Raw genomic sequence first — 19,823 nt, 5'->3', positions numbered from 1 at the left:
CTCCGCCCGCCTCTCAGCCGTTCGGCGAGCGGCCCGGAGGGAGCCCGCCTCATGGCCGCGGAGCCGGCAGCCCCTACTCACCGCCGCCGCCCCGCGCCGCGGCCGCCCCCTTCCGCCGCCGCCGCCATGTTTGTTGTGCCGCCCGGCGGCCTCCCCCCTCTCCGAAGTCTCGCGAGACAGCGCGGAGGGGGCGGGCAGCGGGCCGGCATGGCGGCGGCGGCGGGAGCTTGGCTGAGGAGCGGCGCTAAGGTGATGCGCGGGCCGCGGGCTGAGGGCAGCCCGCCTGGTGGTGGTGAGGGAGAGGGCTGAGCGTTCCCTTGTTCGGAGCGGATCTGTGTGCGGGTTGCCACGCGGGCTCCATCTCAGGGCGGTGCTGGGAATGGGAAGCAGCCGTGTTGTGTTGTTGGAGTGGCGGGGAGGGGAGCGGAGCTCAGGGCTGCTGCTTTGAGCGCTGGCTTTCACCAAACCTCTGGCGCAGTTGCCGGGAGCTGCTGCAGCACAGCGATGGACGCTGAGCTGCTGGCTGTGCGGAGCTGCTTCCCTGAGCAGCGCTTTGCTTGTCCTTGCTGGGCTGCTGACCGGCCGAGCTCACCCAGCTGCCTGTCGTCGTTTGAGAAGAGTCTTTGTGTTTTTCTCTCTGGTCGATAAATATCAACTTCCCTCTGTGCGTGGGGCAGAGAGCTCCGTGTGCATCCAGTGATGTGTTCGCTAAGTCTGCATCCCAGTGCTGAGAGCCGCCAAGGGAAGCGTGGGTGACACCCAGAGTATTACTAGATATTGTTTCAGCAGTACTGGCTCTGTACCCACTGTCAGCCTCAAGATCGTGCTTAGCTTGGATTTTTTCCTCTATTAAAGCAGCTCTCAGTTTGCTTTCCTGTGAAGACCTGTGGCAGCTCCAGTGACTTAATCGTAGTTTGAAAGTGTTGCAGTTGTTGCTGCTCATCTAAATACAGTATTCCTGAATCGGTCACAGTCAGTGTTTGTTTTGTGACCTTGGTGTTGCATACGAACAAATAGCAGTGTCTGTTTTCTGTATTGCAACTCCTTTTATTTTCTTGTGGTTGTACATGGCTGTTTGGAGTAACGTGCCTTGCTTGTGATAGGCTTGGGCATCTTGTTGCTAAGACAAAAGGAGTCCACAGATCTGTTTTACAGCAGTTCTTCAGTGTGGTGACAGGTATTGAAAGTCAGCATGGAAGAGTAATCATTGGGAAGATCAAAGGAATTTTTAATTCCCAACCTCAAAGTTTCTGCTGGTTTTTGAGAAATGCTGCTATCATAATGTGCACTGCCAACTTGTCCTGCTTTTTGTAAGCTGGCAGCACTCTGCTTACAGCACAGTCTGTCATCAGTTCACTGTGGGGTTAAGAGAGCATGCTAGCAAAAACATATGTTGGCAGGAGGCTGCTCATATATACATTATTCTTATGGCACAGCTGTGTCTCTGCTAGGGGTTTCTGTCACCAGCTGTCTTGATAAGAAATGAATGCCTGCATTTCCGTCTGGCAGCAACAGTGACAGAAACCTGTAGCAAAGATCTGATGGGACAACAGCCACAGAGTGCATTGGGTTCAGGGAGCTGCGAGGGCAGAGCCTCCTTCTGTCTCATTTGAGCTCAGTTGATTGGACTGTTCTTTTTTGAATGCTGCTTTTGAATAGCACAAAATACATTTTGCAGCAGGTTCCATACATTAACCTGTTGCTTTTTGAGCCAGCTCACGTTTGCTATGTTAATTCCATTACCTACCTGAGCAATTCTTTGAGCAGAAAGTAGTTCATAGCTCCCCAAGATGCAAAACTCGTTCTGTCACATTGTCTCTGTTTGCTCAGCTGATGATCCCTGTTTGCAGCTTGCTCCCAACAGCCACGCTGTGTATGCTATTCATTTTGGTGACTTCCTGGATTTTACCATGCATGCTTAACACAGTTCCTCCTGCAGTAAAATGCTGTGTAATACCTCTACTCTCTTGGGTGGATACACACTGCTTCTTGATGTCATTTGAGATTGTTTTGTGTTATGGATGAATGGAGAGACGCTTCTTAGAGGGGTGAGGTTAATCATTCAGGTTTAGTACTCCTCTACTTTTTAAAGAAATCAACCAAGACATGTTAATAATTAGTTACAGAGTGCTATCAATATACTAGCTGTAGGATTTAAACTATATAGAAAGTTTCAAATACCTGGTGCTTGGATTGTGAAATGTTTGCTCTGAAAATCAGCCAGTGATAAGTAAGATTTGGATTGGAACAGAAAAACCCACAGTGCTGTTGAAGTCATGCCCTTTCACAACAAGATAATCAGAGAAAGGGCTGTCATTGCTTTGAAAGTGAGAGTTGCTGGTCCCTAGAAAATCAGAGAAGTTAAGTCTGTTATTAAAGTTGAGTGGAATTGTGGGGAAAAAAAAACAACCACGTTGTTTTACATGAATATTTAAGAAGTCTACAGACATGAATTCTGCTAACCGTTCTGATGTTCTGTATTTATTGTCAACAGCTGAAAAGAAATGTGCCAGCATACTTGGCAGCCTCTTGGAGGGCTTCTCAGTGTGCCTATAGATCCTTCAAATCAGAACTTAAGCCAAATGTGACAACTGATGGACTCATCTGTGCTCCGCTTCAAACATTCACTGAAGAGGAGACGATGCTGAAAGATATGGGTACCTATTTTCTGTGTGGTTAAAATTCAGAAATGCCTAGCTATAAGGGAAATCTTACCTTAAAAATACTTTTTTTTTTGTCATTTAATACCAGTTAAATCTCTAGTTGAGATAGTTCTGTTGAATTTCGCTTGATTTTTAAATTGCTGTCGATCACAAGAGAAGAATGCAGTGTTGTTTTGGTCCTTCTTCCATGTTACCAGAGCACAAGTGCACATACCAGAGTGCAGTTTACTCTGCTTGAGTAAATATTAGCTGTTTGAAACTGTTGCTGTCCCAGCAGTGAAGTTGCCTGGTGTTGTCTCATGCCCTTTCAGAAATGCTTGGTTCAGCTGTGGGTCACTGCTCCAGCTGCTCGTCAGAAGTTTCACCTGGCAGGGGCAGATGTGATGTGTGCCTGCAGTGTAGTCAGGCCTGCATGAGGAAGACTGAGGTGCAGAGGGCTCAGAGTGACAACCTGCATATCTAGCAGAGATCTCTGAGGCTCATCTTGAACAAGAAGAGTCTTGCTTATCATCTCATACACTCAACATGTGTTAAAGCCTTAAGACTGCCCAAGTGAGAAGCTGAATTTGTAAAGAAGATACAGCTAACAAAATAAGGGGTGTATTGGGAATATTTCCCCTGCCCCCCCTTTCTTTTTTTGCCAGATAATTGCATGTAAGTGTCTTTGAGTTGTTTTTTGAAGTTTCTAAATCTACAGAAAGTGTTTGTTTCAGTTCACAAGCTTGTGATGTGAATGATAGCGGAACATTGTGGCACATTACTTTGTTTCACTTCTTGGTTTTTTTAAATTGTCAGGGAGTGTCAGGATAGAGGCATAACCTGTCAGAAGTGTGACATTTTAGTGATCCTCAAGTACAGTGTTAGGATACTTACATGCTTGCTTTCTTCTTTCATTACAGTGAAAAGATTTGCTCAGGAACGAGTTGCGCCTCTGGTACAAAAAATGGATGAGAATTCGAAAATGGAAGACTCTGTAATAAAGGGATTGTTTGAACAAGGGGTCTGCACATTTTTACTTGATTATTTAGTCCAAAAGCAACACCAGTAATACGAGTTTCTAACTGTCCACTTTTCAGATTTTTAGATTAAAAGATTGTGAGAGATAATTCATTTGAGCTAACGCATGTTGGAAAACTTGGGGTTTATCCACAGAAGGGCAGTTTAGTTTTTCAATTTCTCTCCATCTTTTGCTATGATATTCTCTCCATCTCTCCCACTCTTATACTGCATTCTTCAAATTATCTTTGAGTTCTTTCTTTACCAACTTTTTGTTTTTCTTCTCGGACAAGAATAATTGCATGGAATACTAGGACCAGCATAACTGTAAGTGTCTCTGGAAGAGGGCATTGAGAGTCTTCCATATCCATATCAGGCAGCCACAGGAGCTTGAGTTTATTATTCCTGCATTCAATTGTAACCTTTCCTGCTATTAGACCTAACGCTCATCTATGATGAAAACATCACTTTGTGCAAAGACTACTCTAAATGATGGACTTACACTGAAATTGCAGTGATCATAGAATCATTGAATGGCCTGGGGTGAAAAGGACCACAATGACCATCTAGTTCCAACCCCCCTGCTATGTTCAGGGTCAGCAACCACCAGACCAGGCTGCCCAGAGCCTTGTCCAGCCTGGCCTTGGTGATGTTTGGCCTGTATTCTGCTTTTGTGAATTATTTCTTGCACGGGTTGACTCTTGATAATTTGATCATGTTATTTATCAAAATTTGATCATTGATAATTTATCAAAAATGATAATTTGATAATTTTTTTTAGTTTGTAGAGGGTATTAAAAGGAACTTCAAGAAAGGACCTGGAAATGCTTACATATTGTAGTTTTTATTTTAGTCTTTGAAGTATTTGCCTAACAGGGTGATGAGAACTTATGAGAAAGGCTGATATATTTGCATCTTTTCTATTTCAGCTGATGAGTATTGAACTTGGGGAAGAGTATGGAGGAACTGGAGCTTCGTTTTTTTCTGTCATATTGGCAGTAGAAGAATTGGCCAAAGTTGATCCAACTGTAGCTCTAGTGTGTGAACTCCAAAATACGCTGACAAATAGATTATTTACCACATATGGAACAGAAGAACAAAAGAAAACCTACTTGCCTAAAGTGTCTAAAGATACAGTGAGTCAGCAGCTCATGTTACTACAACAGGACAGTTTTCAGAAGTCACATGATAGAAGTGGTTGGGTGTCTTTTTCCCAGTAACTGAATGGGTGACTGCAGCAGTGGAAAACATCTTTGTATGTGAAGTTTGAAACACTTGTTAGAGCTGAGAGCTGCGGTGGTAGAGATGTATCCTGTCATCAGTAGATGAGAGGTAAAAGAGGAAAGGATCTCAGTTCCTCAGTTCCATTGAAATTTAACTTACTGTGGAAAAAAAATCACTGAAGCAGTTGACTGCAAGAGACATGGAATTACATGGTGTTTGTTGTTAACCTCCATACCTGATACTTAGTTACTTTGAGGTGATAGGTTAAAAGGTTTGAATTCAAGAGGCTTGTGCTTGCTAATAACTATTTTTGTTGCAGAATTCTTAAAAAGAATTTTTCCCTTCCATTGGCAGATAGGCAGTTTTTGCCTGTCAGAGGCTGGATCTGGCAGTGATGCTTTCTCTTTGAAGACTCGTGCTGAAAAGAAAGGAGACTACTATATTATCAATGGCTCAAAGATGTGGATTACCTTAGCAGAACATGCAGGGGTTTTCTTTGTGATGGCAAATACAGATCCTGCCTCAGTAAGTTGCTAAAGAATCATGTTATTTTCAATGTCAGATGATGATATGAGTCTGTGCATTTTATATTAATAATATGATCTTAAAGGCTAATACTCTTTGCACCTTTTCCTAGCTGAGAACAAACCTTTAAAGTGTTTTCCAACAAAAATAGAGAACTTGCTGAGCAATTTAATAAATTCCTCCCACCAGGGAAAATAAAAATGTCAGAGTCATAATTACTTGCTGACAAGCACAGCGTGCATTGGTCTTATTCTGAGTAACAGAAGAACAGATTGTTTGTGACACTGCTGGCCCAACTGACAAGTTGCTGTTTTGCAAGGCAAAACAGAGCTTAGGCTCCATGCACCAAATAATTAACAAGGACACATTAGTAAAGTTCAGGTAAAAGAAAAAGAAAACCAAACCCATATCTGAATATGCATGTTTCAAGTTTTATCATTTACTAATTTGGACATTGGTGGTAAAGACCCAGAAAAATCAAGTGCAAGCTTTAAAGTATGCTGTACCACAAAGCAGAGAGAGAATCCAATACAAAAAAAATCTTGTTTCCTTTCATTAGACAGAACATTGAGCATCGTGTTGCTTTATGAAATGTTGTTCATTTCATCACAGTCTGGTGGGTGATTTAAGTGCTTCATAACCTGAAAATGCATTTGATAAGTGATTTCCATATTTGTTAACTGCTGTCCCTTGCTTATAGTTTGGAGTTGTTACTCTGTGTAGCATTTTGAAAGCATATGTTTTGTCCTGTTGAAGTTAGAAATTTGATTTTTCCGTTAATATTCAAGGAGACTGAAAGCCATTGATTTTCAAAGACTAGCTAACAGTTAACAACAGTACATATAAAAGAACAGACCAGTGTAGATCTGTGTACCATTAACTCTTTAACTTGCAGTGCACTACATGATGTTATGATGTGGAATACTGATAGCAGAAATCGTAAAACCACGACAGAGAGGGAAGACTTTAATAAGGGTACGACTCTTTCACAAGGACCACAATGCTTTTCCTGCTTCACTGTGCCATCCTCTTAATGGGAAGAAGTGCTGTGGGTGGTTGGTTTGGAAAGAGATGGGAGCATGGCCTTGGAGGACTTTGCACTTCTCTCCTGGGCCTTGAAGAATGGGGTGTGAGAGACTGCTGTGGTTCTGGCAGGAGGAAACGCTGAGAAAGCATGAATGAGTGGGGGAAAGGAGAGAGAACTGGAAATAAGAATAAACTACAGAGAGGAAGGGAAAGTGACAGTCATCAGGAATTACTGCTGTACTTCAGGATTCTAAGATTTCAGCTGTGTCAAAACTGCAGTCCTGTGCAGAGAGGTGCCAGAATTCAGACTGACTGTACAGTTTATGTATTGTCACATGCATTGTTGAGTGTCCTGTTGGGATTGTGATCTGAATATGTACAACAACCATCACAATGATCTCAGAGTACTTCATAAAATATGTTCCCACTACTTTTTGGAAATGAAAAGGCAGTGGTATTCAAGTTCTGCAGACTGGAATCACAAGATGAATGTGCCTAGCAAACCTGGATTTCCATTCTGGGCTTTTATAGTACTTATACTGAGCTCTGAATATTCAGATACAGTTCCCAGTGATAACAGTCTCCTTAATGAGCATTCTTACTTTGGACAACCTTAGAAGGAAGTGATTAATTGCAGCCTTCCTTAGGGAGCACAGCTGGAGTGATTGAGCTTAACTAAAAACTTGCATACTGCAGAATATTCTGACAGGTGGGTTTAGAGCTGCTATTCATTTGTCCACTTGAGCCTAAACACACTCTGCCTGGCAGCTCACTGTTTAACGTGCCATGTTCCAACACAGCATAACCTTGCTTTCCCAGTGATTTCCAGTACAGAAGGCACTGTGATCCTGTTCCATTGGCATAATACAGGTTTGCTGTCCTCTCAAGACAACTTCCAAAATTATTCTGTCTTTCATATGGAATATCTCATAGTAGTGTTTGCTTTGGCCTGTGTTGAGCTATAATTAGTAGATATGGGGAGCAGATGACAGTGCCAGCTGCTTATTTAGTAACATATGGAGCAGGTATGAAACATCAGCTTTGGAATGTGATATTTATATAAGCATTTGGTAATAATACTAGTATAAAAGAACAGTTACTGATTATTTTTTTTTAATTTGTCCTAGGGATACAAGGGAATTACATGCTTCATAGTAGATCGTGACACAGAGGGACTACATGTAGGCAAGAAGGAGGATAAGCTTGGAATCAGAGCATCTTCTACTTGCCCAGTAACATTTGAAAACGTTAAGGTATTGTAGGCTCTTTAGCTATTGAAGCATAACTTGTGTATGATTTGAGCTTGATCACACAGAAGGAAAGAAGATTAACTACATTTCCATTGCTTTCTCCCTGTTTCCCCTTCGTTGCTTGTTACAGTCATCCCTATTTCTCAGAAATACTCAGGATGATTGAGTTTTAAGTTCTAAATTTTGATACCGTTTTTCCTAATTGAATTTATAATCAGAATGTTCTAATTGGGTCTTCTAATATGCAGATGGTTGGTTTATGTATTATGCCCTCCTTTACAGGGCAAATTAAACAAGATGCATACAGTGATTCACCTGTGAACATTTCTAGCAGTTGCAAAGCAGAATGGAACAGAAACAACTGAGTGATTTTATTCCTTAGGTTCCTGAGACAAATATCCTTGGGCAGATCGGACAGGGCTACAAGTATGCGATTGGGATGCTGAATGGTGGCAGAATAGGGATTGCTGCACAGGTGGGTAACATTGTTTAATGCTGAATGCAACCATGAAATAACTTTGAATTTGCATTGGACCTTACAAAGTATTGGGGGCTAGTAAAGATAAACAATTGAGGAGATGCTTTATTAAAAACTACATTGCCACTAGATGTCACTGTCCCTGTGTCTAAAGTAACATACCAGCAATATACCAAAACAACTGCAAATGATTAAATCCTTGCTGTGACATGAGCAATGCATTTAAGCACATTAAATACCAATTAGCTTGTCTTTGGTGGTGAACTTATGGCTTCAGAAATATTTCAACACTTTTGTCTCTCATTGTGTATATTTATTTTTTGAAGACTAGATCTGAAATATCTGATGTTAATGTTCCTCATCGTGATGGGATTGCCAAATGTGACCTTGGGCTAACTAATGTTTCCTCAGTAGCCTTTTTGTTAATAGTTAACTTAATTTTGAAATGAGTATGATGTTTTCTGTAGCAGAAGTGTCCTCGTTCAGTGCTGTGTTTGAAAATTGTATCTTAATGGCATCTTCAAGAACTCAGTTGCTCATCTTGGAGTTTCTTCCAAGTGCTGCATTTTGTTGTAAACTCACTTTAGATCCCAGACTGCTGGTGACTTCAGTGGAAATCAGATACAGCCTTATAATAAAACAGCTTATGACAAGTTTTCTCTGTATTTTCAAATTTACTTCCTAATAAGTAATGTTTCCTTGGTATTTTGTTGTGAATGTAGCTATGCTGTGTAGGGTGCCATGCATCTGTACTGCTAATCCTCCCTAACTATTTTCTCCAGCTTGCAGACAGACCTCTGAATGATCACACCAGGAGTAGTGGTCCTTCTGAAACTTAGGCTTTTCACATGGCAGTACACTGTGTTGCTAAATGCACTGGCTTTGCCATCATTTCTAAAAATCATCTGTGATTAAACTTGTCCACATATGGCATTTAAAAACGAGAGCCATGGACCCTGCTATTCCCAGAGATATAAATAATATAGATGCTCTGGCAGTAAAATACATGGTCTAGAATTTAACTTAATTACTTCAAGTTACACTTATAGCCTAATTAAAAGTTAAGGTCAGGTAGTTGTTATATCTCAGTTACTACTTTTTTGGTAAATGGTGAGAAATATACTTGAATGACCAAGAAGAGCAGTGTTAAAGCCCTGTAATATTGAATTTAGTTTTGCAGTGTGGTGGGTTTAAAAGATAATTAAAATTAAGTAAAGATATAATTATGGCTGTGAAAACAGTTTCAGACAGTTTTAGGGCAAGGTAGCTGTATATATTGGTATAGGTGCTGAAGCTGATGTACTTAGTTCATTCACATGAGTTTATTTGAGACAACAATAAATATGCCAGTGCAGCTGATGAGCCAAGTACTGCATTATTTTCTTATGTTCTTTTCTTAGATACCCTTTTTTGTAGGCATTGTGGGTTTTTTTTAATCAGGAGTCTTAATTGAATAAAAAGTAAATGTCTGAAATCTGAGTAACTGTAAAACTCTCTCTTCAGAGTCTGTATGGAACCTTCATAATATTTGGGATTTGTTTTAGCACTCATTAGGTAGGAAGAAAATTTCTTCTCCTAAACGCCAGGCTTTTTACAAAGGTGAACTCACTGACCAAAGACTCTGCTCTGATCTCTGTAAGGTGCATTCATTAGCTAAGTTTTACTGAATACATGCCTTGTCTTTGTTACAGATGTTAGGACTGGCACAGGGGTGTTTTGACCACGCAGTTCCATACACAAAGGAGAGAGTCCAGTTTGGGAAACGCGTATTTGATTTCCAGGTACTTGTTTACAGGCTCGTGAGAGGTTTTCTCCAAGACAGTAGCAGTGATCACAGTAGATAAAGTTCATAAAATGAGTTCCCTGATTTTCATGATTTGTTCTTGATCTTCTGCCATAACTCCTCCATATTTGAGAAGAAATTTTCAGAAGAATTTCAGACAAGCATTCGTCTGCCATTTGAAATCACAGAATCACAGAAATGCTCAGGTTGGGAGAGACCTTAAAGATCAGTGAGTCCAACCACAACCTAACCATACCACCCTAACTCCAACAGCCCTCCACTAAATCACGTCCCTGAGCACCACATCCAAATGGTTTTTGAACACATCCAGGGACGGTGACTCAACCACCTACCTGGGAACTATAGCAATTCAGTGTTGTTTTTATTCAAATGGCATGTAAATCATTCAGAATTTTAAAACAGTGGTGCTGTAACTCGTTTTGCTTGCTATTATATTCACTGCCTTGAAAAATGCACCCTGATTTTAGTCTCACAGCTGAGCACATCCCAGTTTTTATACACTCACGTGAGGTGTAGGGGAAGGCCTTTTCCTGGAGACACTGGAAAACGTAGGAAGATGAGGAAAACTGATTAAATTATCCTATTTCCTGTGTTATATGAAGACACTGAGTTTTCCTGATAATATCTGTATCTTAAACTGAAAGACTCTTTGTTGCAAAAATGAGGTATAGTTTAATAAGGAAGATGTATAATTGTAATTACTGTAGTAATTTTCTTGTTAAAAGAAACCTACATCTCAACTGAAGGGAAGGAACATTAATGCTTCTGGTAATTTGTACAAATTTTAGGAAGCACCCAGAGATATTTAGCAAATTATTGGAACTGTGTCTTTCAAATGGGAAATTGAATTTCATAATTGCCAAATTATTCTGTTATTTTGACCTGCCTTTATATTTCTGCTGTATGTTTCTGCAAATTTTAAGGAGCAGTGTTAATGTTCTAGTAAGATGAAAGATTTCATTGTGTTTTAGGTGCAAGTTAGACTATTAAATATTCATTTTCAATCATCATAATGTTTGTATCTATTTCAGTAATCCTATTCTTCTTTAATACCTGCCATTTAGAGGTGAATTCCATCACCACTTTCCATCCTGTTGAATCCATTCATCAGTCACATCCTCTATGCTTCTTTCTAAGCCACCCATGGCTTTTGTCTCATGAATATTGTGCATGGGAAGAGGTAGTTGTTGCTCTAGTAGTTCTCCATTTTTATCTAAGAAGTTTTTTTCGTGTCTTTTTCAGTTAAACTTCATGGGAGAACTAGATGTGTTGATGTACAACTGTTTCAGTAGATAGCTGCCAAGTAAATGTAGCACTTTGCCCCACTCTTGTCACTGCACTGCTGAGCAGAACGTTGCCAGTTGGCTGAGATTTCTTTGGTATTCATGGGTTCAAATAGTTGACTCTTTCCAGTCTGGCAAGAAGTTCCTCTGTACTTCTGAATCCAAGGAGAGGAAAGGAGAGAGTGCAATTCCTCAAAGGACTTCAGTGGCTCAGATTTCTCGAATTTGTTGTCGCAAATGCAGAGCCATGAAGAATTGCTGGTCTATCTGCATTACTTTTTTATTCTATTTCTGAGTGTAGATATGTCCTTTTGTGGAGAAAGGGATTCTTGCTAGAAATGTCACGTGAGTACTAAATATTAGTTCTGTCTGACTTGTGACATGCTTATTACAGGCCATGCAGCATCAGATAGCTCAGGTGGCCACACAGTTGGAGGCTGCAAGGCTGTTGACCTACAATGCAGCCCGTCTTGCAGAAACAGGAAAGCCTTACATAAAGGAGGCCAGCATGGCCAAATACTATGCTGCAGAGGTAATGTACACTCTTCAATTTAATGCTTATTTCACTGCTGTTTGAAAGTTTCTTCTGTTACTGAATGTGCAATTGTTAAGTCATGTTTTGCTGTGAAATCTGTAGCTATATTTCTATATTCTGTCATTAAAAGAGAAAGTGAATTTGTATTTTGACTTATGTAAAGAGATTTCATTCTCTTGGGATTCTTTTTGTGGCTGGAGAAATAAATGATTGAACTTAGCTGGTCCACAACTGTGATGCTTAATGTGATTCAGAACTGCATTGCTTCTGATTCTTTTTAATTGCTGTTTTGCATATTTTCCCTAATCTGTTTCATAGGGTGTCATGTGAACTGCTGCAGTAATAGTGAATTCTTGATGTTCTCTGGTGTGGAAGAATGTTAATGTATCAAGTAACTTGCATAAGATAATACAAAAATATCAATCTGTCACTTTTCCACTTATACTAGTTATTGTTGTAATTACTATTTTGCCTTCCCTTTTAATAACCATAAAGTGTAGCGTTGCCTACGAGATGTTGAATGCTGAAATAGTAACAGTGAAACTATTTTCACAGGTTGCAACACTAACAACCAGTAAATGCATTGAATGGATGGGTGGTGTTGGATTCACAAAGAATTACCCAATAGAAAAGTACTACCGTGACTGCAAAATAGGTGAGTGGTAGCCTCTAAACAGATGTTTTTTGTGGCATTGATGTTGTTATACTTTGGACATGAATGACTAGCTAATTTTTAAAGAGATTTTTTTTCCCTGAGAACTGTCATCAACACTGATTAAAGTGTATCTTTGTATGTAGTTCTTTGGATTAAAGATCTGAATGTATGTAGAATTTCATGGAGGTTTCCTCGTTTACCAGTGTAACTGCTGAACCTAAGGGTTTGACATTGCTGCCAATTGCTGACATCTTATGTTGATGGTTAGCCTTCTGTTGGTTATCTAGGAATTGGTTTTCATGGAAATTGTTGTACCAAAAGAAGAGCATTTTGATTGTCACAGATAAGTTGTGAACACCTACATGAATATTAACTCTAGAACTTATTGGGTAAAGCTTCTCTTTGTAATCATCAGTGTTCTAGCTGGACTGTTCAGATAATATCTTGATCTCTTGGAGTACTTGCCATGATTTTATTGTCTCCTAACTCTTTCTGTTCTGATTTCAGGCACAATATATGAAGGAACTTCAAACATCCAGTTGAGCACCATTGCAAAAAGCTTAGCACAGGAGTACTGAAAGTTTAAGAACTTTGTGACTGTTAACAGCAACAACTTCACTGAGCGTTAATCACTAATCCCAAGTTCTTTGTGTTTATACAAAATCAGAAGTGATATCAAAATCAGAATACATTATCAGAGACAAAATCACAAGCAAAACGGTGGATTCCACATTTCAGGACAGTGAATGTATAAATCATGCTAAATCTTGAGTTAAAAGCAATCTCTTGGCTGAAATTATTTTGTTGCTTTTGATTATACAAGCAGTGTGTTCGAACTTCAAGATTTCAGACTGAAACAAAAGAAATGTTGCCTGATGTAAAAGCTTCTGTTAAGCTGCCTATGGGAAAGGTCTCTTCGTGTGCAGCCCAGCTGCTGCACGGTGTAACGCTTCAGTTTGTTCTTCATGCCTTTTTTAGCATGGGGTATGAGGAGAGCTGCTTGGAAATAGGTAAAAGGGATGGTTTTCCTCTTTTGGGGATTGATGTCTGTGGAGCTGCTGTAATTGGAGCAATTTTTTTATTTTTTTTTTTTTTGCAGCCTTTAGTGTGTTCTTAAGTATATCTTGGTAATTAAGCCCTTCCAGCCCCACTCTGTAGTATTGAAAGGTAGATAATGTCTGCCTCCCTTTCCAGCATTCACAGATGCTAAGGGTTTAAATCTAAGAGGCTATTTATAGATATCCTTTTATAAAAGGTTGAGTTGAAATCTTTGTGAAATGGGGTTAAAAAGCTCTACTGGTTCTTGAGAAGGACAGAGGTATAAGCTAGATAATAGGAATGCTGTGATGCTACCTCACAGCGGCCTTCCTTGTTCAGTGTGTGTTACCAACTTCAGTCCTCAGAACCTTCCTGAGGGTTAGGGAGAGATGATTGAGGGGAAGGAAATCATGGAAGTCATGGTTTCTCTGCAACCACTAAGAGCCAGTTATCTTCACTGGGGAGAGAGGGAGATAATTGTCTGGATGTATTTGCTGTTTTGTCCCTCTCTGTTTACTTTAAAATTAGGCATTTTATTTACTTGTGAGGACTCTTCAGTGTAGGAGAACTAATTAACTTAGAGTCGAGAGACAGGAAGTTTATATAATTATATAATTGCTGTAACTGGCAATTTGTTTCAAGTGTTTTGGGTAGGGAAAGGTTGGTTTTCTGTTTTGGCCAACTTAGAAGGATCTCATTTTTAAAGCTTCCTAGTCACTTATGTGTAACATTGAGTGGAGTATAGAAAGTTCCAGTCTGAGACTCCCAGAGGATTTTCTGGCCAACTGTGGAAAAGGGCCCTCAATAAGTATATTTTGACAAGCACACTGCAGTGCCTTACACAGAGAAACAAGCAAGAAGAAAAGCATCAGTTCTTACACGTGCTTTCAGCCTCAAAGGGAAGTAACTATTTTAGTGAGTGACTTTCCCCACATACCCTCTTTGCCTTGTTGACAGCAAAGAACTAATGTGATAACTATGCCAAATAAAAAAGCACTTTCCATGTGAGTTTGTTCAAAAGAATTCCTGAAAGTTTCCTCCTCATACATTGTTAAAACACATTTCAGGTTGTTTGCAGACTTTCTTTCAGATTCTAGACTACAGTTAAGACTATGAACACTACAGTGACTAACAGCAGTTACTCTGCTCAAAATAGGCATCTGTGAGACTAGGCTGATTGTAATCTTACTATAAATACTTGAGTGTCCTTGATTGCTATGATGCAATGTGCTAATGTGAGAGGCTGTCCTCAGCTGCTCCAGCCTGCTTTGCTAACACGAGTATCAGCAGAGATCAGGTTTTGATCCGTACTGTTTAATGGGTCTCGTAGTGCAAGGCAATATCTTAGCTTGGCTTCTTTAGATTTGTGTGAGGCTACAAAGTGAGTGATGGTACTTAAGTGACTTAATATAGTGCTAAAAGCAAACCCTTTATTAAGGAAAGTGCGGAGCTCCTTGAAGGACTGCTTAGGGCTGGATATTCAGCCTCGTGTAAAAGGACTGTCTCTTTGTGTGGAGCTGGGTCAGGTGTCTATTTAAAATAGGGGGGGGGGGGGAAAGGAAAAAACTCACAATAATGTGATTTCTTGCAGTCTGAACTTGGCTGCTGTACTTCAAAAAACTGCCTGGACAGCTTCATCAGCAACTCAACAGTTCTTAGAAAGGCAAAGTCAGTCTTTTAGCTAGTATTATGACTGTGAGTGTTTCATGTCTCTCCATTTCATGTGCTGTCCGAATTCTTTCTTTTGAACAAAATGAATGCATTCTATTCCTGTCTACAACATTTTGTGGAGGAATATGCACACAAGTAAATGTGAATCACCGGGTTTCTTCCCAGATGCCACTTTTCCTTAAAGAAGGAACACGTCACTGTGTCAGCATTGGCTGTTCTGGCCATTTACTCTGGGAAGAATTTGACCCTCTTAAGCATGCTTCCATGGCTGCATTGATGCAGTTGTTAGTTTAGTAATAGGGTGTGCTCTGTTGTCAGGAGCTGTTAAGAGCCTGTGCCCCCACCCCGATTGGGTTTGGACACATGTGTATGGATTGTCATAAATTGCACTTCTGCCCTTGGCAGTGTTGAGCTCAGAACTGTTAATGGTGGTTGGACCAGTAAGTGTGGGGCAGCAGAACTGGCATGGTGAGTGTCACAAGGCTTTCTGTGATGAGAGTGGGACTTAAAGCTGCTTCATGCATAATATGTATATATATTAGTGAGTTTTTCTGTATATGTCCTTAGTCATTTCAGTCAGTCTGGTCTATTACCTTGGAACAACATCTTCAGTACTCATATGCTACATTGCACTGGTTAGAAGAAAAAACCTTTGAGAATGCATTAAAAAGTGCCTGAATTTGATATCTGACTAGATACAATGCTAATCTTGTGTATCAGCTGATGGTTCTCTAGTAATTTGTCATTTCAATTTTGAAATTGCAGTTTTTGTACTGAGACAGAATGAATATGTCTCCTGTTGTATTGCTTTCACGTTACTCCGGTTTGTGATAAAGCTGATGCAGGTATCCACAGAAAGGTTTAATTGTTATCTGGAAAATACTCAAATACAACCTTTTATATGATGTTTCCGATGCTGTTGTTCTTTCTTTCGTGTTTTCTTTTCCCTATGTGAAGATTGTGTTAGAAAAGGATGGTGTGAAATACAGAGTAATTGTTCCACAGGAGCTTTTCACTATGTAAAGAATTTTCTAATTAACGTGATATTACTTTTCCATTTGGAAATCTTTTGGTGAGAGACCTATTTCAAGTTCTTCATACCACAATAAACTAGATTTGAAGCACCGTCCGGTTCAGAAGCAGCTGTCTGACTTCTTGGGCTTACTGAATACATGAAAACTGAAGAAACATTTTTCCTTGGCCCCTGAATGTTTTCACTGTACCAATGCGATAAATGTTCTCCAAAGAGAATAATGTAAGAGTGGCTAACAGCTGCCAGAAATACTTCATGAATATTTACCTGTTATGTTATCACTGTGCAAACTGTTGCAGGAGGCACAAATCAAGCGAGAGCTGATGAGACAGGTGAAGATGTGCAGCACGATTCCAAAGGAGTTTTCACAGTTTGTTGTACTGAAATGTAGCAGTTGCAGAGCATTCGACAAGGAGTTGTCCTCTCTGAAATGTAACTCCATAGTCCAAGTGGAAGGGAATGGTTGGAAAGCTTTCTCTTTGGACTCGGTTGCCCGGAGCTCCATGGCATGGCCAGCTGTACACAAAGGGTGAGAGAGAGTGTGAGTGCCTGCTTGCTTCCCCTCTGAGTGCTCCTCCTGAGTCTGTGCCAAGGTCACACATCAGTGTGGCTAATCCTGAGCTGTAGGCTAACAAATAGGAGTGACAATCATTATTTTGGTTAAACATGGCAGTTGTAAGATCAGTCGCTGTAATGAACAAAGTCCAACTTAGAGCAGTGGAGGGAATTTCTCATTGGCTGATATGGAAGATATGATTAAGCTTTGAAATCTTGGTGTTTATTTTCCCCTGTAAGTATTCTGTTTGTGTGCTGTAACATGGTAGGCAACTAAAACTAACTAGTGTGTTTCCCACTGGCTTGTTTCATAGATCAGTGTTGCCATGTTGATTCATACTGGTATGTTAGTTAGTTCAGAAGAATGCACAGTGTGACAGTTTTTCTGACAAAATACATTTCAATATAAATCAAAAAGATAGACAATTTCAACAGGCAGCAATAGCATTGTGTATATTCTTCTGTCATTTGAAATCATGTGGATTTACATCCTTTTGGAGCTAATCTTCCCCTGCATGGCTCATTAGTGTACAGTGACTAATGCTGAAGGACTGTACATATGAAAAAAAAAATATTACAAGACAACTTCACTAAATAACCTTAAGAAAAAGCACTCCCCACCTGATGGAGGAGTGAATGGTGATAGCCAAGTAACCAGTGCTTTCAGAGCTCAGCGCAATATATGCGATCAGGAGTTCTGAACATGCAGAGAAATAAGTTCATCAAATACTTTGCAGCGATCTCTGGAGAAAGGGAAGCTATTGCAAGCTGGAACTACTCTCTTACATAATACTCGGATGGAAAAAAGTCTGATAGAAACAGGAAAACCTAAAATACAGTAATAAGTCCCCAACACCACATTGCTAGCTTGGTTATTAGCGGGTCACCTCAGCAGGAAATTAGCGCGTGAGAGCTGAGGAGTGATTTCTGCTCTCTTCCCAGCAGAGCTGAAGAGCTGCTAACTGAAGTGTTATACAAATAGTTGTCACAATCTGTGACAGTTTTAAAAGCATCTGTAGTAAATCAGTGCATATGGCAGGGCTGGACTGCTCCTGGTGTGTTTAAAGAAGGCCATGTGCACGCATTAGCAGGGCTTGCAGCTGGCTCTATCTGTAAAGGTGAGCAGTGTGGGAAAGCACTCATTGGTGTGAAGAGCTGCAATGGCATTGCTTGCTTGTTTTAGAGCACAGTGCAAGTTGGCAGATTGAGAAATGTCTTATTTTTTCCAGTTATGACACAGCTTGCTTTCCCAGTGCGGATAGAATGAGCTGAGCTGCAGTGTGATCTGTTCATGCTGAATTTGTACCTCATGTCTGGGAGGTTCGATTGCTTTGGGTTTGAAAACTTCGCATTTTGAGGCCTGCAAAAGAAACTGTGGTTGGGTCTCTGCTTCACAGGAAGCAAGAAGCTCCGATACACGTATCCAGAACTGTTGTTTTTCTGGTTGAAGAGGTGCTTCCTCCCTTCTCTTGAAAGAATTCAGCCAGGGTTTTTGGATGCTGAGTGACCCATCAGATGACCAGGATGGCTTTCAGATCATCCTTTCCATCAGTTCAGTTTCCTAAAGGAAAAAAAAAAGCCATCTTTGTGTTCACCTTTGTATCATTTCAAAGTTCTATGGGTTTTTTTTGCATTTTATCTCATTCAGAAGTTAAAGATTCTAGAAATGTGCTTGAATACTGAGAAGCTCCGTATAAATTGTCTTGGTGGAGCTGATGGTGTGTTGGTACACAGCAAATGTTCACTGTTGTTTTTTTAGTGTCAAAGCCAAAGCTGTTTGTTCTAGGAAGGAAAATGTTAGGTGTTCTTTCCTGAGGTGGAAGATGTTGGCGCACCAAATGCGGCGTTCGCTCCGACTGTTCCCATAAGAATTGCCACAAAGCACTTTTTCAGCTAAGGTACTTTTTGAACTTTGAAAATGTTTTCTGACTCCCCTGGATGTACTGGAAGATTGGCATCCGATGGGAAGGCTGCACTTACATTCACAGTCTTGTTTTCCCTGTGTTCAGTGAAAAACTCCTTATGCTCCACTCCATGATTTTTACCAAATGCAAACTGTTGAGCTCCTTCCTTAAGATACCAGATTTCTTTTGTCTTCACAGCATGGGTCCAGTCAAACTTCAGAAAGAAAATAATTGTCCCAGTTTAATTGAGGCAAGGTCTCCAATTGATTGCTGAGGCAGGTTATTATTGCTTGAAGAATAAAAGCTGGATTCGGTTGAGCTACTTGTAAAGCATGTGTAACTATCATGCAGCAATCACAGCTTCTGAGGTCCAAAGCAAGGTGCAGCGATAGGTCTTCCATTCCATATCACAAATGTTCTAGCTCTTCTGTACTTTGACTTCAGCGATTCAATTTGCAGAGAGAAACAATTCTCTGGAGGTAATGCAGCTACTCATGATTTAATCGTTATTTAGAATCTAAGAATCTGGTTCACGTGGGTTGTCCCCTCATCCTTCAGGGTGCTGACATGGCACCAGGTTAAGACACCCAGTGACTCAGGCTACTGTAATTGGATTGCCAGCCTTTTCTATACTCTTATTTCTATTTAGAAGTGTACAAAATTCTTTTTTCCTTTGGTACTGTAAAAGCCTTCTGGCACTGAATTACATCAATTTCTTGACTGAAACATATCTGCTCTATGCTAACATCATTATCCAGGAATGATTTCTAGAAGAGGAAGTGAGGAATAATTAAATCATTCCTAACTGAAGGAAATGTTTTGCAGAACTATGCAAATTCCAATTTGTCAAAGATGCTGTGGTTTCATATTCTATTTCTGGGAAGGGCAGAAGGAGAAGCAGTTATTTTGGGAGCCGCAGCCAGGCAGGTTCTGGCTCTGATCTTTCTCTCTTTCCTCAAGATGACAGCGTGCTGGGACATCCTTGTTCAGGCAGGAGCACAGCACTGCCACGGTCAGCATCTCAGTTCCTGCTCTGCTGTAAGTGCTTGTAAGTTAGCCTTGCCCCACTTGATGAAAGGGTTGTTTGCCAGGGAGCATCTTGGCTGCACCCCTAATTTGCTGTGCCTTCTGCCCGGTGAGTAGGACAGCAGTGTGCTGCCCTGGCTGTGTGAAGGTATGAGGG

General features: G+C 40.4%; 1 protein-coding gene across 1 annotated transcript; it reads left to right on the top strand.

Annotated features, from left to right (window-relative positions):
* The first annotated feature begins 135 nt into the window (after positions 1 to 135).
* Positions 136 to 16,062, top strand: ACADSB (acyl-CoA dehydrogenase short/branched chain). Its single transcript, XM_052677119.1, has 11 exons — positions 136 to 249; positions 2,495 to 2,657; positions 3,563 to 3,663; positions 4,589 to 4,795; positions 5,238 to 5,408; positions 7,562 to 7,687; positions 8,067 to 8,159; positions 9,854 to 9,943; positions 11,644 to 11,781; positions 12,340 to 12,439; positions 12,947 to 16,062. The coding sequence occupies exons 1-11, from the start codon at positions 208 to 210 to the stop codon at positions 13,015 to 13,017; spliced, it is 1,302 nt and encodes a 433-aa protein (XP_052533079.1). The 5' UTR covers positions 136 to 207; the 3' UTR covers positions 13,018 to 16,062.
* The last annotated feature ends 3,761 nt before the right edge of the window (positions 16,063 to 19,823 follow it).

The sequence above is a fragment of the Tympanuchus pallidicinctus genome, unplaced genomic scaffold, assembly GCF_026119805.1.
Source record: "Tympanuchus pallidicinctus isolate F22 unplaced genomic scaffold, pur_lepc_1.0 scaffold16, whole genome shotgun sequence".
Taxonomy (NCBI): domain Eukaryota; kingdom Metazoa; phylum Chordata; class Aves; order Galliformes; family Phasianidae; genus Tympanuchus; species Tympanuchus pallidicinctus.
The sequence above is the reverse complement of the archived record's forward strand: the minus strand, read 5'-3'. Positions and strand labels throughout refer to the sequence as shown.

Coding starts and splice junctions, on each gene's coding strand:
- ACADSB (XM_052677119.1), top strand. CDS start 208: ATGGCGGCGGCGGCGGGAGCTTGGCTGAGGAGCGGCGCTAAG. Junction 3,664..4,588: donor AGGGATTGTTTGAACAAGGG/GTCTGCACATTT, acceptor TTTCTATTTCAG/CTGATGAGTATTGAACTTGG. Junction 9,944..11,643: donor AACGCGTATTTGATTTCCAG/GTACTTGTTTAC, acceptor TGCTTATTACAG/GCCATGCAGCATCAGATAGC.